Source organism: Neolamprologus multifasciatus, chromosome 3 (assembly GCF_963576455.1).
Source record: "Neolamprologus multifasciatus chromosome 3, fNeoMul1.2, whole genome shotgun sequence".
Taxonomy (NCBI): Eukaryota; Metazoa; Chordata; class Actinopteri; order Cichliformes; family Cichlidae; genus Neolamprologus; species Neolamprologus multifasciatus.
In genome coordinates this window covers 42748737-42770979 of record NC_140441.1, presented here as the reverse complement: position 1 = coordinate 42770979, position 22243 = coordinate 42748737, and the positions used below count along the sequence as shown (strand labels likewise).

General features: G+C 37.6%; 1 protein-coding gene across 1 annotated transcript in view; it reads right to left on the bottom strand.

Moving 5' to 3' along the window:
* The window catches only part of nrxn2b (neurexin 2b), a 728828-nt gene that overhangs the window by 600233 nt on the left and 106352 nt on the right, over positions 1-22243 (bottom strand). Inside the window, 1 exon segment of the mRNA XM_085143691.1 lies at positions 7289-7309. Within this exon segment, the coding sequence (XP_084999817.1) occupies positions 7289-7309 (21 nt within the window).

Here is a 22243-nt window from a genome sequence, read left to right as displayed (position 1 = left end):
TGAGAGGAGAAACATCTTCAAGGAACTTAAAGTCCTTTTCTTTCCAAGCTCCTTAGACTACAATGACCTGGATGACTGAGAACTTTCACAGACAATTTCAGATACTGGTCATTAGCTCTAGATATCTACCCAAAGCTACAATTAAAAATAGGTTCTTTGCTAAGTTGTCTGTTAGACACAACACTGGATGAACCAGTGTTGTGTGGTTGACTTATGGTGCCTTTTTTATACAGACAACCAAATAAATTATATATTCTTCTGATAAAAATCAGTTATAAGGATTCGATTGAAAATGAGTGAAAAAGTAGTCCATGTCCAAAGAAAATTGCTTAGAACCACAAAAAAACAATAAACAAACAAACAAAAACAATTAAAAGCACGTCTGTGTGGAGGTAAAGGATAAAGAAATGATGGGCAACTTCAGACTTTTGCACTGTACTGCAGAGCCTACAAAGGGAGAAGATAAGAAAAGAAAAACAGAAGATGAGAAAGGGATAAACACAAAAAAGGAAAATTGCTTCATATTCAAGTAGAAGGAGGTTTTCGGAAGCAAAGCCCATTCAAGCATTACTATTTTCTCATTATAAAAGAGAGAGCGGGATGAGGAGAAAATGTCTCTATTCTCCATTTCCTTTCATTTATTGCTCACTCTCATTTATTTCACCAGCGTATTGATCCTGACTTCAAAAGACATTTTCCTCTACTGTGCCCTCATTCCTCCAACATCTATTTATCGCAAGGCCTATTAAATTAATGTTAAACAACAAATACAAGGTGGATCCCCCCAACAATACATCTGAACTTTCACAGAGCAAATGCATTAGTGTTACAGTAAGGACCTGGTTGCTTTGTTGTTTCCAGTAGGCTGGGATACAAACTTGCCTAAGGCCTTAAGTCATGTCCCGGTGTTGGAAAAACACCTGTATGAGTGTAAGTGGGATAATATACAGTATACAAGTATATCATCTCATACACATGCAAAAGTACTGCTAAGCCTGTGCTGGAGGAAATACATTTTCACATAAAAAAAAAAAAGGGCTGGCACACCCCTGTGAGAAAGGAGAAAAATGTGGCGGTTACCAATTTCCTCACCATTTTGGTTTAGTAGCCAGATGGAAGTTAAAGTGCTTTTATTTTCATAGCACTCTCTGTCAACTGGGGGAAGGGTGGGAGATGGACTTTTTCACCGGGCTCTGCTAAAATGCAATCTCTCACTGTGTCACCTGCTCAGCACGGACTTGTAGCTTTGCAGTCTGTGGCATTTCATGGCCTAATTGAATTCAGAAAGGGATACAGGTACAACAGGAATGTTCTAACACCCTGGAAATAATAAGTTTTGTGTAGAGAGAATGAAAAAAATACATATGAGGCAGTGACTTTTGACTTCAGCTGTGGAACAATCTGTTTACGAATGTGACAACAGTGTCAGGCGGAAAGTAAGAATGTGTCAGCTTCTGCATATATTCCAGTCTACATACACAAGCAGACACACAGCATAAATGCATGCTTTGAAGTACCTCTACATACAGAAATAACTAGGGTGCTTATGTTTTATTGTATTACCTATCTTAATAGCTCCCCCCAGTGTGCTTAATGTGCAGATTCCAACCAGTGCAGTTCTGGTGAATCATTTGACTTTAAATGATTGACTTTTAATTTCTATGACCTCTTATGATGATTACAATCATTAAGAGGTTTCAAAAGAACACAGATGCTATATGATGCTATATAAGTGAAATCCAAGCTAAATTAAAATGTGATGGCGGTGAGTTCACATTTTGGGCATTTTGACCATCACCATATGGTCAGGTACTGAATTGGTGATGGACTTTTCAGAGTAATGATTTACAGAATATCTTGACACAGAAAAATCATCATTTGACCCGTTATGTAAATGTTTCACATTTCTGTATAAGACTGGGAAGCAAAATAACCTCAAGCAGAGGAGAAAAATCCTCACCAACACACATGTATACGCATAAACACAGTGCGGCACCAGCGCAGCAGGCCATGCATTGTCCAATCCATTTCTCTCTATCTTGGCAAACAGTACTGCCTAAGGCAATGCATGCTGACACTGAAGCATCTGGAGTTGTTCACAAGGGGATGCCCACTCCATCGCTTTAGACTTTGTTATCACAAAGCGCAAAATAGAAAGAGAGGGAAAAAAGGCAGCTGTGTGTGGGGTGAAATTAATGTGTCTTGAGAACAGGCATGGCTGGACTCTGTCTCCTCCAGGACCTGAGAAGGCTTAATCTTACTGCAACATCTGGTAGAGGCTGGGCAGGCAGAGAGAACATCAAGGCATCCCACTGTCTTAAGGCTTCCAAGCAATTTCTCAACAGCAGACAGACACCGTTTAGTTCCATTTCATCCTCACTGTCACTGGTCATCTTCCACTCTGACTTTGTGGGTCTGTGTTTGCTTGTTTTCTGTCTCTTCTTTTTGATTGATTATGAGGAATAAGCTAGATAGCATTCTTCCAAAGTCAACAGCCTTGTTTAACCACTGAATGAAGATAAGTATGAAGATATTTGTGTACATCTGCATATACGGCAATCCTGCTGTTTTGCCATGTCCCAATTTATATCTTAAACTGCGGTGTGCACAAGCACTGCAACTGTGGCATGGACAACCAGCAAGACAATATAAATTGAATTTAATTTTAAACAAATTAAAAGGAAATAGGCAAGAATTTATTCATGCTATTGTACTGACTTTAATTGAAGTAAAACGCAACTTGACTGATAAAAATCACAAGATGTGGCGTGTGACTTTTTGTGGGGGTTTTAAATAGCAAAATTAGTCAGGCAGTTAGCCAGTCATACTTGGCACAACATTACTAACTGGAATTTGAATATAAATTATGTAGAAGAAACACTATTTGTTCCAGAGAATAAAATGAATCTAGGTTAATACCACAATGACATCGGTACATGTAATATTTGCTTCACTTTGTGTTTTTTGTCCCTTTGCCCCTGGGATATATACACACACACACACACACGCACACGCACACACACACGTTTAGAGAAGTTCTGAGCAAACAAGAACAAAATCCATAATCTGGTTTGGATGATCCAAAGTAATCTCCTATAACTACAGGGACAACTTAAATCTGTAATCCTGTATCTCCAGCCAACGTCAAACCATTCATTATGTTGAGGAAAAGTAGTTATTCCCCTTCCCCAGGGGTCAGATTAAGGTGAAGGGCCACATGACCTGGGGAGAAATGATCATTTTTCATGATCAGATTGTCTAATATCAGCATTGAAAAGAAAGCGTGTCTGAGGTCATACATAGAGGTCAGCTATACATTTGATCTGCTACTGTCCATTTGTAGATGAGCTATTTTGTCTCTTAGCCATGTTCATGTTAAATGGATGAGACTTGGTGACACAAAAAATCAGCTCCTTCTACACATTTTCTATAGGACAGAGGTCTAGAGACTGTCTAGACCCCACCATGATCTTAATGTCCTTAATTAGCCTCTTGGCAGTATGTTTTGGGTCAATGTCATGTAGGAAGAACCATCCATGACCCATCTTCAGTGATCTGGTAAAAGAATTTCTCAGTGCAGTAAACTTGTCCTGTAATCTTAGCAGGAAAACAGCCCCAAACCATAATCTTTCTATGTTGGTACTTAACTGTGGGGATGATGTTCTTTGGGTCATACTCATACTCATTTCTTTTTCTCCAAACAAGATGAAGCTAATACCAATAAGTTTCATTTTGGTTTCCACAGCACTTTCTCCCAAGCCTTCTGTGAATCATTTACATGTTCACTGACAAACTGAACACGGGCCTGTGCATGTGTCTTTCATAAGCAGGAGGGATCTTATAGGTGCTGCAATATTTGAATACATTACAATGTGTTACCAATGATATTCTTGGTGATTGTATTCCAACAAGCTCATCCTATGTAGTTCTGGGCTGATCGATCAGGTACCTCATGGTCATCTTTATCCCGTAAGCCAAGATTTTGCATAGAGCACCAAAAAAAAGGTGACTGGTGCTTATTTTGAATTTCTTCCAGAAGTAGTCGCCTTCAAACCAAGCTTCATGTTGATGGTCTTGTAGTCCAGTCCAATCTTGCGCAGGTCTACAATCTTGTCACTGACGTCGTTTGACGGTTAATTGGTCCCGTCCATGGTGGTGAACAGGTTGGAATGGAAGAAACTGATTCTGTGGATGTGAGTGCTTTATAATCATAACTAGTTGAGATCAAGAGTATTTGTAAGTGATTGATTATAATCTGTGTACCACATGGGAACATAGCCAATCTGTAGGAACCAGAATTCTGGCTGGGTTATAGGGAATCAAATGCTTATTTCATTCAAATAAGACACACTATAGGTTGTGTTTTGAAAATGTTGGCTTCCCCCTGACAAACTCTATGTCATAATCTAAATTACACCACCACAGCTTTCAACTTCATTTCCATTTCTTTATTACTTTCTATTGAAAACCTCCGCACCAGATGATGAGCTAACATTGCCCTTACATAATGAAACAATATATCATACATGCAGTCCTCTATGGGAGGGCATGCTAGGATATGAGTACACTGATGGCCTTTTTTCCAGTAAAACAGGTCAGTGTTGCTGACACATCATCAATCGAGGACCTATAGTGTAAGAGCGAGGGCCACCATCCACCTTTCCAGGGATACTGGCCTCCCACCGGGCTTTGAATGTCTCTTTGTATCATCCATCTCAACCAACCTTTTAACCCATGGTCACCAACACTAATTATACCAAGGGCAGTCACAGGGAAGCCCTAAAATAGCAGAAATAAATTCAGACAATAGACTATTTTCAATGAATTTATCAGGCAGTCTTGTTACTACACAATACCCCGGGCTCCTTGTTTTTTAAATTAAAGTGACTGAGACAGACAATTTGATTAAGATTTAACTTAAAATGTCTCAGTTTAACAACGATCTAAACAAACTATGTATTCTGACCCCGGATATATTTATGAGTGGAAATTAAACTCCAAGGCTTTTTATATTCTTCAAAACTGAAAGAATGGGTCATATTAGGGTCACAGTGCTACAGAAAACATTCAGAACTCTGCACACGGATGTTTCCATCACAAATCATTGGAAGCAAACATAATAAAAGGATGCTTAACCGACTGTGCAAAGAAATATCACACACATACTTGAAATGAGTTGTGAAACTACAGATGCTTGCTAGGGCTATGTTACATTGCTGTGACAGGATTCCAGATTATTTGCTTCTTTTGTGCACTAGGCAGCACTTTAACTTATAGCTACATATTTGTGAGAGTCAGGTTTCACTTGCTTAACTTTTTGACAGTTAACACAAGTTCCCACAGGCCCTTCACAGGAGTCAACCTTTCCTTGAACCAGTCACTTTCTTCAGCATCCTCTCAGCACCCTCTGCATCTCCTCTTTCCCAGCTTCCCTCCATTACACCCCTCTTTCCATCATATAGAGTGTTTACATCAATGTGATTTTTCTGGTTATGAAGTCTCCAAAAGACAAAAAAATTATTATTCATATGATTGTGTAGACTGGTATACCAGTTACTCCAAATTATGTTAGCACTTGTGACATTTACAAATCCAAACTAACAGTGCTGAAAGGGTTAATTTGACATCAACTGTTAACCTGAAATTAATTTGACTGGCTGCTGACCTGACTTGTACAGCGCAGAGAACCCAGAGTCCTGTAAGCTGTCTACATACTTAAATAGGTCAGCATATTCAAGCTCTCTGCCATCAGAGTTACCAATTACATTTCTCTCATTCATAACCTCAAGGCAAAACTCGATTTCCTCCAACTTCAAATGTTCTGCTATTACATCAGGTTATTTCTCAGGTGCAGGTAGTAGCATTCAGAAGCCTGGGTAAGATGTGCAAAAATCTTTGCATCTTCTTTAAATATCCTAGACAAATATTTAGCTTTGTTACCCTGGGCTTATTTAGGCTTCTGAAATGACATCACATTGTTACATTTACACACATACAAACATAAATGACATATTCATATCATATGAAGACATTCAATCAAACCTCGTGTGTCCCTCAACACATCCTACATGAACCTGTCGATTGATGTAGGATGTGTTGACAGTGCTTCAAATGTAGGATTGCCATCATTTACTGCTGTTTGCAACCTTCCTCCTGACATTTACCCATCACCTGGTGACAAGATTCACTCATACATAGACATGTACCCACAGAAAAACAAGAAGCTGGCATTATATGGGAACAAACAGAAAATGTCAGCTTCACGCTGTTCACAAGTGCACACATCAAGTGCATATCATGCAGAACCAGATTTCAAACATAACCCACTCGATAGCTAATAACACTGAAGTGGCTCTATGATGTGAGTTTCTATATTTCCAATATGCCACAAGATAAACAACTCAGATTCAGAATAAAGATTGAGAAATAACTGCAGCATAACTTTTTTCAGCTTAAAGAAAACTTGAAGCTAGAGGGTGTTTGTCATAGTGATTTCCCCTGCTGGATCAAGCTCTGTGATAGGTAATCCATCACCTCAAACTCAGTACAGAGGAAATGCAACAAGAATACACGCAAGCACACACACACACACTTACACACACACACACCTAGATGCCAATATCTGGATGCATATTCAAACAAAAGCCTGTTTATGTCAGTTTCAGTGTCTGATTGAACTGAAAAACAGATCCAGTCACCCAGTGGGTGAACCTCTGGACGGCAACATTTTGCAGAAAGATCAGCAGACACTGATGTATCCGTAATGTCTTTTACATTCAGCACTGGCTTCGCACCTTAATGGCCCAAGGGCTAATGTGGTGCCTTTGGGGCCTAAACCAGCAGGTTTTGTTCACCTTTGTAGGGGACAGGAAAGGATGTGAAGACAGCAGCTTGTCATCACCTTGTCATGGCATGTGAACTTGAACAATAACTTGTTAATGGGTAGACTGGTTCAAGGTTAGAACAGCTGTCTTGACAATTTCATATACAAGTATGTTCATATTCTCTAGAGATAAACTATAAAAAAAGAAAACAAATGAAGAAAGACAAGATAAAATAATAATAATAGAAAAATAAGGAATAGTTTCAGGTGCGCATCTATCACGTGTATTTTAAACAGAAAAAAATTCATTACGGCCCCTGGAAGTCACTTATAACCGCAGTCCAAACTGACAATGCCCCTCCACAGAGGGATGGCATAAAGCATTTAGAAGCAACCTGAATCAGCATCCATGAGAACATCAAGAGAAGCCATCAGAGGACCTTAGGAGAGAAAAATCAGTCTTACCTTCAACAGCATACTCTTCAGCTTCAGGGTGAACACGGATTGCATGGAAAAGGGAAATAGAACAGAAAGAAGTCAATATTATATTTCCAAGCACGTGCTTTTCCATAATTTCATCAAACATGGATCAAACATAAAGACGTCCAGTTTTGAAGACTTGACAGCAAAATGTATTACTCTCTTTCCCAGAAAATGTAAGGTTAAGTCTTTAATCTACTGACTTTCTTAGAAGGCTGTGGATGCCCCAATAATTCCACTGCTGCACACTGATTTTTTCAAGAAATGTCCAACAGAAATATTTTCAACCAGTCCACTGTACCTACAGTTCCTCTCATATCAGTGGCTTTCAGAAATGAAAAACAGTAGGTCCTTTTCATTATGCTAATTTATGCTTGCTCGTGTCTTTTTTCTTCCTGTGATCCAGAAATTTCACGCGTTCCCCCACCATCAAGGATCTTCTAATACTTTAAATGCCCCTCGAGGAGAGAGGAGGCTTTTGTAGGAGCTTAGAGCAGGAGACATAGGTGTACCTTAAAGGTAGATCTTACCAGCTTGCATCTTCACATGTTATAAGTAGCTGACATACTTAAGATTAACAGTATGGAACAAAGTATTTCCTATTTGGCTGCTTGGAGCCATCTGTTCTTTTGGTTCTCCCGTACATATGTGACTGAGGAAAATAGGCAAACACAGTGACACAATGAAAAGCAGCCAATGGCTTCTCAGACTGTTCTACTAAACCACTGTTCAGGAGCAGAAGAGGTCAGTCTGTAAAACAAGAAAATAAAACTGCAATTCTTGAGTTAGAAGAAGAGAAGCTACCCAAAAAGAAAAAAAAAAAGCATACGATATAGGGCTGGGCGATATGGCCTAAAATTCATATTGTGATATAATTTGAAGCATGTGCGGTAACGATATATATCGCCATATATTCTTTTCTTCTGTATAACATATTTTCCACACTATAAAGCACACTTAAAATCCTTTAATTTTCTGAAAAATCGAGAGTGTGCCTTATGTATGAATTCTGGTTGTGCTTACTGACCTTGAACTGATTTCTGCGTGCAGAAATCTGTTAAAAAATGTTTTAGTACAACTTTGTTAAGCCGCACTGCTTGATGGATTGTCAGAGCATTACGGCTGCCGTAGTGAGGAGCTTCGCGGAGTAATCTGGGTCCAAAACTCCGGCCACTTCAGGTCCCAAAGTCAAACGAATACTGAGAGTTAAAAACGGTTTAAATTCTTTCATCTTTAATTAAATCATCAGCGTTGCCGCTTTACCAGATTACCAATTAAATTTAACATCCAGGCATTCATGAAAACAGAAGTTCTTAAATTTAACAGAGTTAGCAGTTAGCAGGAAGTTAGCTCGCTAGTTTACTCCTAAACATTTCATACCATGTTCTGACTGAGAGATTTTTGAAACTAATTAAAACGTACAGCTCTGCTATCACTTCCAACATAAATGAAGACAGAAAACTAAACAGCAGTGGCGTTTGCAGGGTTACTGAAGTTGGACTACCTGGTATATAATGTTGTGCTACGTGATTGCTAGCGACACAGCTATGTTAGCATAACATTACTCAATAAAAGTTAATGTGACGGATTCTGGTGGTCAGGGACAAATGCAATCGCATAGCAGGATGCTATACACGGGCCAAACTTCAGTCAGGAGAACCACTGAGATTATTCATCCACAATACGAGGTTAGTTATTAATATACTGCAACAACATGGGAATAGAACAACTGCGAGAGAATTCAACATTAATGAATCAATGTTACGGAAGTGGAGGAAGCGAAGTTTTTGGCTTTCCCCATATTTCAAAAGTGCTTCATGTCTTTGCTATGACTGTCGGCATAATTTGCAGATGATAATGGTTTTAGCCACTGCGATGCTTTCGACCAAAACAGGTGACATCATCAACATGCGCTATCGCGATAGAGCGGTATAGTCAAAATCTCTATCGTTGGCCAAATTTATATTGTTTCTATCGTATATCGTTTATATCGCCCACCCCTAATACCATAGCATCCCTGTGGAGAGCTTGGCATTTTGATCTGCTGTTGTGGCTTGTGAGCTTGGGCCTTTATGTGACATTGCTGCATTAACTTGTAGCTTGGTTCATAATATTTTAATGTGACTCAACAACGTAGTGGTTCAGTGTGTTTTCTGGCACTTTTTTTTGAGGGTGGCAGAAGCAATGTGCAGCTGTTGCAGAAGCAGCATGCAGTATCTTCAAAGGGATTTCTATCACAACTTATAAAAACCAAAAAGGTCAAGAATCTGAAAATATGCTTAATTTCGCAACTGCAAAGGACAAATCTATTTTCTGCACTACCCATGAGTATGGAAGTCCACGTCATTTATACAACTTCTAGTATTAGAGTTCAATTACAAGGTTCCTTTGAATGCCACCTTCCATAACAGGTTGGATACCAACTACTTAACACTAACGCTCATGTACATCTCCCTTTGCATCCCTGTTGCTAAATTAACCTGAGTTTAGTTCACTGGATTGAGCAAGAATAGCCACTTTCCATAAACACACCAACAAAGCAACCGAAAACTGTTCTTGAATGACAGAGCATCTGCCAAGCTTAAGCACTGGGACCGCGTTTGTCTGAAACAGAGTAGCAGTTGTTTATATAATCACTGGCCATGACCCTGCGTTTCCTCTCTCTCTCATCTCTGATCATAGCCCATCATCCTGTCTTTCACAAGTTATCCTCATGTGTTCCTGTCTATCTTCTGAGCTGAAGTAAAATGATGTTTGATGTACAGTAGAGGTCATTTAAACCATCATTGGTCATGACTCTGCCTTTACCCTCCACTCATCTCTGAACACAGTCCCTCACCCTCCATTGTCATGTCATCCCTGTTTCTCTCTGTCAAAGAGAGAAAGAGTTTCTCTCTGTTAAGCTCAGCTGCTTAAAGTTATAACTCCATTCCACCGACATAGTGGGAGAAGGGAGGGAAGGAGAAACTGTATTTTTTTCAAAAACATGAGAAAGATTTGTATATAGTCAAAATTCAACACTGGAACTGAATTAACTTGGAATAGCATATATAAATATATAAAATCTCAATTGTTTCAAAGTTAAGCCATAGCTTTGTATTCGAGCAATTACAAGGACGAGCAGTTACCTTTATTGGGTGCTAACTCTGGTGTTGACAACAGCTTATATGAGTCAAAAAGCTCCAGCACTTCTTCTAATTAACATCAGTTGGTCACAAAGAATCAATATAAAATATTTTCCAACATTTGATATTCTTCTTATCTCTCGTCATAATTAAGAAGGATGCCTTAAGAGGTAATGCTAAAGGAAATGGTGATTATCCACATATCATTTAATGTTTCATTCTAATGTGCCTGACATTTATTTTGCTGCAAGTCGAAATATTTCAAAATGTAGCCTTGGGGAAGAAAAATGGTTTCAGTCAGACACTTGGTGGAATGTACCTCTTTCTTTTGAGCTAGTGTCTTTTATCCCATTTACAGTTTCCTGCAGTCTGTACCAACCATTACCTTTATCCCCGAGCTGTTTTCCATTAGGGTGTATCCCACATAGCCTCAGGCTTTCAACTCAGCTGGTATTTCCAAAGTGTTTCCAAAGTGCTTGTAATTCACAAGGATATGTGAACAATTTTCAGATCAAATCTTTTCTAGGCATATTTTGTCCATGTGCAAAGGCAGAGCTTACAGGATAAGATGTAGGATAAAAATCTACAACAAAGAGAGCAATTCTTTATACTAACTCTCATTAAACCTGATACAAAACTGAAAGAAATATCAAATGCTGAAATGTACACTTGCATTCAAATTTACAGTCCAATATCTCTAAATTAGTGTACAGTACCTCAAGCAACAAAGAGCTGAAAAAAGTTTAAATGTATCATAAAGACAGTCGCAACATGCAAAAGAGAGCGCAAATCAGACGTGGGCTGCAATAAAAATAAATAAATGGCAAAGTTAAATTCAGAGGGAAGCAGTAGAGAAGCTGAATGTCTTCACCAATGAATCCCTGAGGGCTTTGGCGGCAAATGAGAGACTTTTCAGACCTAATCCTTACCAAGCTAACTAAAGAATTTACCGAGGGGAGAAAAGCATGCCTGCAATGAAAAACAGCCTCTCTCTCTTTCTATCTTCCTATTTCCCTGCACATGGAGGAAGCTACATAACTGCTGGTTTGATATAAGTACACAAGGTACTGTACATCATAGTTCAAACACAGTTACAGTTACAAACATACAAATTTATCTCCATGTTAAATAATTCAAAATCCAAAATGCTTAAAAGATTTACCGTATATAATTATTTTGATCTGGACGAACAGAAGAACAAACAAAAACAAAACCCCAAAACAAACAAAATAAACACGTTGCATGATTTCTGAATGACTTTCAGCATTATTCTGAAAGCAAACATTCAGTGAGTTAATAAGAAATATGGCCTTGGAAATCAAACTGTGCATATCCTGAGAAAAACAGTCTATTGTGACTGCTGACTTTGTTTCAAAACCAATTATCAAAATTTCCAGAACAACATTCTCATTACAGATAAAGGGCTGAGGCACATCGAGAAGTTATCACAGAGGGAGTTCAAGCTTAACATCTATGGCAACAAGATGTTAAGCTTGTAAATCTTTGTCACACTTGCATGCAGAAAGTCTAATTAAAATTCATACAGACATTGAGTGACGCATGTGCCCACACAAACTTGACACGTGTACAACATAAACTGCACAAACTGTATTACAGAGAATTCGCAGTAAGGATGCTTTTTGTGTTTGTTCACAGAGCAGCATTCAGTGAGTTCTTTGTTAATCTTTATGTTAAAACACACACACACACACACACACACACTGTACATAATTCAACTTCAACTCTAAATATAATTGGATAAGTGGAAGAGAATGGCTGGAGGAATAGATGAAATAAAAAGCTGATCTAAAATAAATAAACATATTAGGGATGCACCGATACCGATACTGGTATCGGGTATCGGGGACACTCTGGCTGACATTCCACACCGAGATGCAGTTATTCACATTAAAAACCAACGTTTGAAACTGAGAATCTCTGTGCAGTATGCACAATTTTTGTTTTTAGTATTTTTTCAACCTAATTACAAAACCATCTGTCACTGCAAATTAAAATAACTAAGATGCATAAAAGAAAGCAATTATGAATTATTACAGGGGAGTGGAATCTTGATGTATGAAGGAATAAAATAATTATAGTGATAACAAGAGCACGGTACTGACTAAATTCTTGTGAACACACAAAAAAAAAACATCTTTACAGTAAGATAATAGTTACTTTGTATATTTAAATATCAAAATGGGCTGTTTTTCCAGTGCAAGTATGAGAAATGTCAAATTACATCTGGCTACTAAAAATATACACTTGCAAATGTTCCAACCACAAAGTGGTTTGATTAGCTAATGTGTCCATTTATTTCCAGTTCACTCTGTATAAAATGTGTCATAAAACAGCAAGAGGAGAGCGGACTAGTGCTGCGATGCACAATGCTTATGTGAGGCTGCTTTGCTTTTTAGGTAATAACGGCTAAGAGCTCTTACAATACTTTGGATGGCAGCTCTACTGCACAGTACCACATTTAGTATACCTTGTATTGAGCTGTACATAAAATAGTTGTTGACTTTAAATGTCTTTCTGTTTTGTTGTCAGCTTTTTCTTCAAACGCATGAGTAACTCTAGTTAAAACTCCATTATTGTTGCCAGCACTATGCCACATGTAAGTAAAGTGTTAAAAGCCAAAGGAGAAAAGCAAAAGTCCTTTTCACCTAAGGCTGACATGAGTTAAGATAGAGGAAAGAAAATGACAGCATTGGTGAAAAACAGAAACAAGAGTATATAGGGAAGATAGGCAGATGAATAGGAAAGTGGTTTTTTTTTTTGTTTGTCTTCTTTTTTTATCAAAGGAAAGCTCTGTCCTCAACTTTTCCACATTTTCAGAAACTTTCTATCCAAGTGACAAGGTAATCCACAAGTCACAGCCTTGGCAGATTTCACACTAAATCTCGACAGCAAAACACAAAGCAGTCACCTTATAAATGTGCAAATATTGTATAAGTGAATCTTCCTTATCCGGATTAAAAAAAAATGAATAAATACAGAAACTGACTGATTTATCCAACAACACAACATATACAGCAATCTGCATTTAATACAGTGCATGTGTGTGTGTATGGAAGGATCCAAGTTAACATAACCCACAGAGCCACGTCGAATAACAACAGGCCAAACAGAGAAGAAAAAACCGCAAATATTGGCTCGAGTGGTCAGAAATCGGTGTCATTGTAGTTATTTTATATGTAGTTTTTATGCTTTCACATATTATATTATCAACTGTTTACCTCTGTCTATTCTGATTCACGTCTAGATCGCCAATTCAAGAGTAAAAAATGAATCTGATTCCAAAAAATGTTCCACATTAAGATGATTCTTCAGCTATATATATATGCCCTATAGATAAGTCATACCCACCCACAGGTCCTCTGTTGTAGTATAAAACAGAAAGTGTAACCTGATACACTGCTGAGTCATAAAGCAAAAGCAGATTTCAGAGGGAGGTCAGGAAAAGGTAATAACTTAAAATGAGGAGAGGTGCACTACCTCTCCTGCCAATGTCATTACAGTGCTGAGGGTTAAAGTCAGAGGACGAGTAAGATATCAGAGACTCTAAGTAATGTCTAATAAGGACGGGGTCAGACAGGAATAAAACATACACTGAAAATGCAAATAAATATCATTACTTGTATACTGCAGTGTGCAACATACAAGTAAAGCTGAGTTTGTGATGTGACTCACGTCAGTGGATAATACTACAGTAATTTTAGCATTTAATATTTTTATGAATTTGTTAGGGAAAAATAATTAGCTATTGTAACTTGGAAAACAAGACAGACTTGATTTCCAGAAGTTCAAATGATACATATGTTACATTAAAGTAAACTGTTGAGAGAAAGAAGAATGAGAGAATATTTGTTGATGTTCAAATAGATCAACATAAAAACCTGCAAGTCTGTAAGAGGAATGGATTTTAGCAAATCAATATGCAATATGACTCACGTGAAAACACAAAACTCATCTAAAATGAAAAAATGCAACTTGACTAAATGAAGACTTTATGTTTGGACTATCTAGATTCATTGTTTGTTTCTCAGAATGAAAAGTTAGGATGGAGCAAAAAAGCTGATTATAGAAGGAAGAACATTCTAAGCGAGTTTTTAAGAAAGTGGAGTAAAAGTACAAAATGAATGTTAAAGCTTTGAGCATTTCACAGAGCAGAACAGTCCAAATAACCAGAAGACAGAAGAAGTTTAGAAGCATGAAGACTCCTTGAACCTATTAATGGAGCAATTAGGTTGCTGGTCAGTAATTGCGACAACCAGTCGCGCAGATGGCCCCGCCCCTCCCTGAGCCTAGTTCTGCTGGAGGTTTCTTCCTGTTAAAAGAGAGTTTTTCCTTTCCACTGTCACCAAAATGCCTTCTCATAGGGGGTCATATGATTGTTGGGTTTTTCTCTGTAGGTATTATTGTAGGGTCTACCTTACAATATAGGCTACTGTTGTTGTGATTTGGTGCTGTATAAATACAATTGAATTGAATTGAAATAATGTGACTGGGAATAAAGACTGGCTTCTGAAGGAAGAAAATTCAACTGTGGCAAACACAATTCACTGTCATCACATGTTAATATGTTTCCTACAATGAAGTAGGGACGTACAGAATCACACTATGGTGTGTTTCTCAGCCACGGGTAGGGGGAGGGTGGGCAGAAGTCAGGGAAGAATGAATTCAGCCAAATTAGCAAAGATGATGCAAACTGACAAAAAAAAAAGTGGCAAAAACATGGACCAGTGGTGAAGCTTCCCTGACGTGAATGGCCTAAAATTACTCCAAGATCACACTGACGACTCATCCAGGGGGTCACAAAAGAACCCAGAACAACATTACAGGCGTCACATGTCTCAGCTAAGGTCAGTGTTCGTGACTCAACAATAAGAAAGAGACTGTGTAAAAATAGCATCCATGGGAGAGAAAACTACTGCTGACCACAAAGAGCACAAAGGCTCTTTGCACATTTCACACATTTGCGATCACGACAATCCACAAGACTTTTGAGAAAATATTCTGTAGACTGACGAGACAAAAACTGCAAGGTTTGAGTCCCATTACATCTGGAATAGAACTAAAACAGCATTTTAGAAAAGGAATCATACCAACAGTAAAATCTGGTGGTGGTGGTGCAATGGTCTGGGGCTTTTTGCTTTTTTTATTTACCAGAACAGAAGGAGCATGTCCAGTCTTCCTTTACTGACCTTAAGATGAAGCACATTGGGTTCTGCAGCAGGACAATGATCCAGAACACACCATCAAGTCCACCTCTGAATGGCTTAAGCAAACAAAGGCTAGTCAAAGTCCTGACCTGAATCCAAATAAGATGCTGTGGCATGACCTTAAAAAGGTGGCTCATGCTCGAAAATCTTCTAATGTGGCTGAATGACAACAATTCTTAATAATAAACACCTTTATTTCGTGTTTGTGTTATCTTTATCTAATATTAGAATTTGTTTGGTGATCTGAAATATTTAAGTGCGACAAACATACAAACAAAAGGAAATCAGAAAGGGGGCAAACACTTTTTCACATCACTGTTCATGCAGAGTATCAAAAAGAATCTTATTGTCTTATTTCAAAATATTTTACAGTAATGGACATAGAGGCTTGCATTAAATTTTAAAAGTTTTACTTCTAAAACTTCCAATATAATTCCCTCCGGTCACATGGCACATGTCCATGCAATAGTCAAAGTTGTCTCATACTTTTGTGAGCATGACTGGAGTCACTGCAACAATGGCTGTTGTTATGTTAGCTACTGGCAACCACATAAAACTCCCAAATCCACTCTTTCTAACAGTACGTGGTTCCATTTTTAGTGGTGAACTGTAGGGTTGTTCAATATAACGATATATATCGGATGACGATATAAAAACGTCTATCGTTTCATTTTACGCAATCGTTTGTTTCGTGGTGTCGCAAAATAAACTGTTTACGGCAATATTTTTTCACCGTTTTGATGGTCACTGTAGTGGCTATATTAATTTATTAAAGTTCTCTCTTTCTCTTATATTTAATATAACCACACTACAGACAGACAAGCGTTTGTTTTTATGCGTTGTTGTTAGCAACAATGACGGCAAAACCACCGCATGTCCATTTGTTCCACATAAACCTTTCACAATAAAGCTCAAGATCCTGCTGAGACTTTTCAAAATAAACTGAATCACGTGAAAGAGCAGGTTATTTACAGATGAGAAGCAAAAAAGAGCCGCCAGGTGCTAAAAAATAAACCTTAGACTCAAATGTTAGAACAGGCTTTTCCCCGCAGCACGCCGTGTAATAAATACTGTGTGTGCGGCCGTTACAACTTATGTCTAAAAATGTATCGTTTCATGCATCGGTTAAAACACTCGACTCCAGCTACATGACGCCCAGCTGGAAACACTTAACGCAAGTCGAGCTGCCCGAGATTCACAGAATTTACAGAAAATGTTACATTTTTGTGATTTATATCGTTATCGGACAATAGATGTCTTAATATCGGGATATGACATTTTGGTCATATTGCACAGCCCTAGCGAACTGTCATTCAGTGTTACAATATTGTTACTGGCTACACTATGAGCTATGGACACGTTAGCTAATCAAACCACTTTGTGGTAGGAACATTTGCAGGAAATCATTTTACATGCAAAGCAATCCAGGTCTTCTCTTCTTCTTTTCTTTTATTGTTACACAGTAAGCGATTCTACTTCTCAGAATTCCATCTACCAAGCTCCAAACAGTAGAGCAGGTGGTACGCTGTGTATATGGAAACAATAACCTTTCAGCATACAAAGTTTTATCCGATGAACTAAAAGTGAGCATGGCACCACGCGATCCAAACACAACATATCCTGTGGCTGCTTGGCATTCTCATCTGATAAGGCTCCTGTCAGTGGGGTATTTCTGCCTCTTCTACACTACAGTGACTTTCTCCCTGAATGACTGCTCAACAATGATGTAAAATGGCACCTCTAGTAAGCACTAGCAAGCTATTACACTTTCTTCAGAGGGGACTAAAGCTAAAACCTGACATTCACTGGTGTTGTATCAGAAAGATTTTTTTTTCTCAGCCTATAAATTTATTTATTTAATTGTATGTACAGATATACATTTACACATATATGAATTAAACCAAAGATTTTGTATAAGTGCATTCATGTATGATTATAGACTAATGTCTCTGAAATAGATGGCCGGATTGTATAGAGATTTCTAAAATGAGTTCTTGTAATTTTTGTTCTAGGTGACCCAAAAGAAATTTGTGTCCATTGTTCCTTAAATCTCCATGATCACAAACTCATCTAATAACATAGAGAAAGATCATGTTTCTTTTCCTACCTCGCTATCAAATCCTCTGTCAGATTACATCTTCCAAATCACTACAACATGGGTTGTATGATTATGAAAATATAAAATATACATAATATAAAAACACACAGGGTTTTGTTCCGATTGCTGAAGAGCAGTTCCATCAGCATTTGATCTACTCAGGACTTTATACTCCCCCTTTACTTCATACTGCTCGCCTCAGTGCATACCTTTCTACACATTGGTATCAATCAAAAGCCACTTGTTGAACTAATCCAGTCCAACATGTTATGACATGTTGACAACTGATGCAAGGAAACAATGGCTGTAGTAAAATTCAATGTGAACCATCATGAAAGTGCTACGAAGCACAGAAGTAGGTACTAGTTAAATATGAGCTATTTTCTTCTACATAGTTACTTTATAGCACATGAGATAAAGCCCAAACTTATATTGTTTAAGTTTATTGTGCCCAATATGATTCCAGGCTGTCCAAAGAAAAACAAGTGACATTTCAAACTTTTGACTCAGCATCTTAAATCTGTATCCCCATAAAGACAACACCAGCAATGTTTTATTTATTTGGGGCTCTATCAAGTGTAATGGTATCACTGTTCAAGATTTGGTTTCCACCAGGATTCCCAGAGCTAAAACTATGCACATTTGTAATGCTATAAGGTGGTAACACAGTTCACCAGGGTGACACTTTCAGTTAGGTTCAATCAGCAGTTGGAGATCCACTTCATTGATGTCACATGCTGTTAGCTGGCAGCCACTCAACTTCCCCCTGAGCCCAGCAACTGTGAGCAAAGCTGCATCAACACACATTAAGTGATATGCTTGATGCTCCATTTCTCTACCATCTACCATACCCCTGACTGAGTGAGCTGATGCCCTAATGTTGCTCCTACCATGTTTTTTGTGCCTATCTGTTTGTGTGTGTGTGTGATCTAATGATTTGTTTCTATATAATGCCTTTTGTTAATTACATCAATAGAGAGGAAAAAACAATTCTGGACTAATTGGAACTCCTCTATAACCCTAATAGTTGGGACTAAAATGTAAATAACAACAGAATTCAATGGTTTGCAAATCTCATAAAACTACATTTTTGTCACAATAGAACATATAGTCATATAATCAAATGTTTAAAGCTTGGAAATGTACTATTTAAAGAAAATTATTAGGTGATTTGGAATTTGATGGCAGCAGTACATCTCAAAAAAGATGTGATTGAGTTAGGTGATTTCTTTTTCTTAAATTTTTTACTTATTTTTACTTTAAACACTGGATATGTTTTCTATGTATAAGATTTTCAAATCTTTGCAACCTCAGCTTAGAATTTAGATCAAAATTTAGCAATGTAAGTAAATAGTAATATTTTTTTAAAAACTGAATGCACAAATGAACTGATTACAGTATTATTCAGTAATCCGTACCATCTGTAGGATGTCACGTTCAACAGCCCTGGACTATGAAGCAGGATTTCATCTTATCTAGGGACCATTAAGTTTAACGCTGGATTTTATGTACTATGAAGGTGGTTCACCTCTTACTGGGTTACATTGCCATGATTACTCCTGCTGTGGACCTAACCTGCTCCAAGCAGAGTATGTTCCAGATTGCAGATCAACAGGTATGAAATGTAGCTGCTGATCAACTCTCGCGTCACCTTTCCTGGCAGATCCCTCAGACCTTTGTGCTGAGAGTAAGAATCACTATAGTTTTATTTAATAGTGTAAACTTGTTCTCCCTTACCTGATGAAAATTATTAATAGACACAAATTATTAGACAACTTTATTCCTTGATTTAATTTCTTGCTGTCTGTAAACAATTCTATAACATTATGATCTTGATGAAAGCACTTATTTGTACAACCTGTAGACTAAGCTTAGACTTAAATTAAGTTTTAATCCTTGAGTCTGCCTCCACTTGCTCCTGATTGGAAAAATAAATAAAAAGAAAGTGAATCAAACAAAAATCAAGGCTGCCCACAGATAACACCAAAAACTACAGAAGGAGATGCAACAGAATGTGAGATAAACTGGGAACAGGCAGGCAGGACTTGACATTTATAAAGATGTAGCATCAGGTGATGTGGTGCTAACTTAAATGTTACTTTAATTTGGATATCTTTCATGTTGCTGTCAGGGGGAATGAGTCACTTCCTGGATTAATGACAGCACTCAGTTGAAAATCATCCTCTAGATGTTTGCATAAGAAATATTTCTATATTAATGTCATCCAGCAATCTTGTTTCAAACCAAACCCAGGCAGTGTTATAATAAAACGTAAAAATGGCAATGAATCATCTGCTGAATGTTCTAAATGAGTTAGCGGTCTACAATGAAGAATTTTCTTGTATCTCATCCAAAATTGACCACAATCAAAACAGCTATGGTAATTAAGGGCATCAGAAAATCATTTCAGCAACAATCGTTTCTGGGCAACGCTGCCAGCCATAAAAAATATATAAAGCAGCCAATTTAAAAGTATTGTGTGTTGACATTTAAAATACAATGGCATCGATGATGATGATGATTACAAAAATCTCAATAAAACCCCTGGCAAAACAAAGCAGACCAGGTTTGTTTATTTTATGAGGAACTGTGGAATTGAGGGATCGAAACAAACTTTTATTATTTGAATGGCCTGAAAAGACCACAGCTCATAGCATGTTGATGCCAACAGCTCATCTACACAGAAACTATTTTTACCTCCTTCTCAAAACAGATGTTACGCCAGATCAGATACTCTGTTTTAAAAATACACTTATCCACACAGGTCATATCAAAGCTTCGGTTTTTAAATCTGCATTAAAGTGCGATTTTTAGCCAAATGTGCTAACTGGCTCTAAGTAACGAATCTTAGAAGCAAACTCAAGCATTTTTCACATTATTACCAACTATTTCAAAGTACGCTAATCTTTACACAGCAGTCTGGGTGTGAAACAACAAATCTGGTAAACACAATAAAAGCTTGTTCATCTTTTGCACCTGCTCGTGTCTAAATTTCCAACCCAACATTTGATTTTTACATTTATCGGTGCCCAGTAACTACCAAACTCATAGACATGAGGTCGCTGCATTGTCTGCAATGACTTACGTTAAATATATTGATATTTGTGCTAAATATATGGAGAAATACACCACTTAGCCTCTCACAGTTCATAAATAAGAGCAAATATAAAGTCATGTGCAAACAAACTGCTAAACCAAAGAAAAACTGTAAAAGGGATTTCAGAGAGCACATTGTCTGGCAATCCCAATGTTCTACATTTCATCCAGAGGAAAATTTAAAAAAAAATTAAACTTGACAGATATCTTTTTTTTTCTTGACAGACAGAATTTTCAATTGGACGTTTGCTTTCCATATACAGTAACTGAATTAGAGGGTAAAAGCATGAACGCAGTAGTTGGGACGTAGCGTAGCACATTAATTATTTTGTATGATTGCTACAGGAAGGTCAGTAGAGGAGTGGTGCAGAAAGGGAGGAGGTGGTCTGACAGTTTATCGATAGCAGCAGCACATTAGTATCGACACCAAGAACTCACAAGGGAGGGCAAATCTTATCTTTGCAAAGCTAGGAAGACAGAGCAGAGTTGAGTGAGTGGAGATAATAGCAAAATAGAGGAGTGGGAGGAAAGGAGAGGGATTTAATATGAGGACAGCGATATGACATGCAAAAAGGCTTGGCGGACAGCTTATTATTACACATGTGAAATTAGAAGGATAATAAGACTGTTTTTTAAGGGGGGGGCTCACTGGGAAAATTACATGAATTAGATGCAAGTCATGAATTAAAAACAATTACATTTTATGGGAAAACTTAACCAACCACCTTTTCATTTATTGAGTATAACGCAACATATTTAAATAACAACAGCAAAAGAAAACACACTACCTGGAAATCTGGAGTTTAATTATTTGTGACGCTCAGAAAAATGTGATTTGAGAAAATAAAAAAAACCACTTTAAAAATTAATAAATACAAACTAAAATCATTATTTTACCACTTACGAATGGTAAAATGTCCAAACAGGATTTTTCATTTTTAAACACAAAATGAATAGGCATGTCCTAAAATAAAATAAAATATATATTTAAAAAAAACAACATTATTTATGATAACTCTCAGAGAAACTTTTTGTTTTTAATCTTCATACAATCAAATCACGCCAACAATCACCCCAAATAGTCGCAGCAGATGGCCCCGCCCCTCCCTGAGCCTGGTTCTGCCAGAGGTTTCTTCCTGTTAAAAGGGAGTTTTTCCTTCCCACTGTTGTTCATAGGGGGTCATATGATTGTTGGGTTTTTCTCTTTTGCTTCAGCCTCTTTTCTGAAATGTCTTTGTTTAATAACTTGCTTAAGAAGGGGAACAGAACTCTTCAAATGTGTCTTCTAGTGCTGCTTTACATTTTACATGTATTTAGATTGTCAAGACACTATGAATACTCAGCTCAGCTGTATTACATATCACAATTTGTTGGGAAAGACTGCCAGTGAAAATCT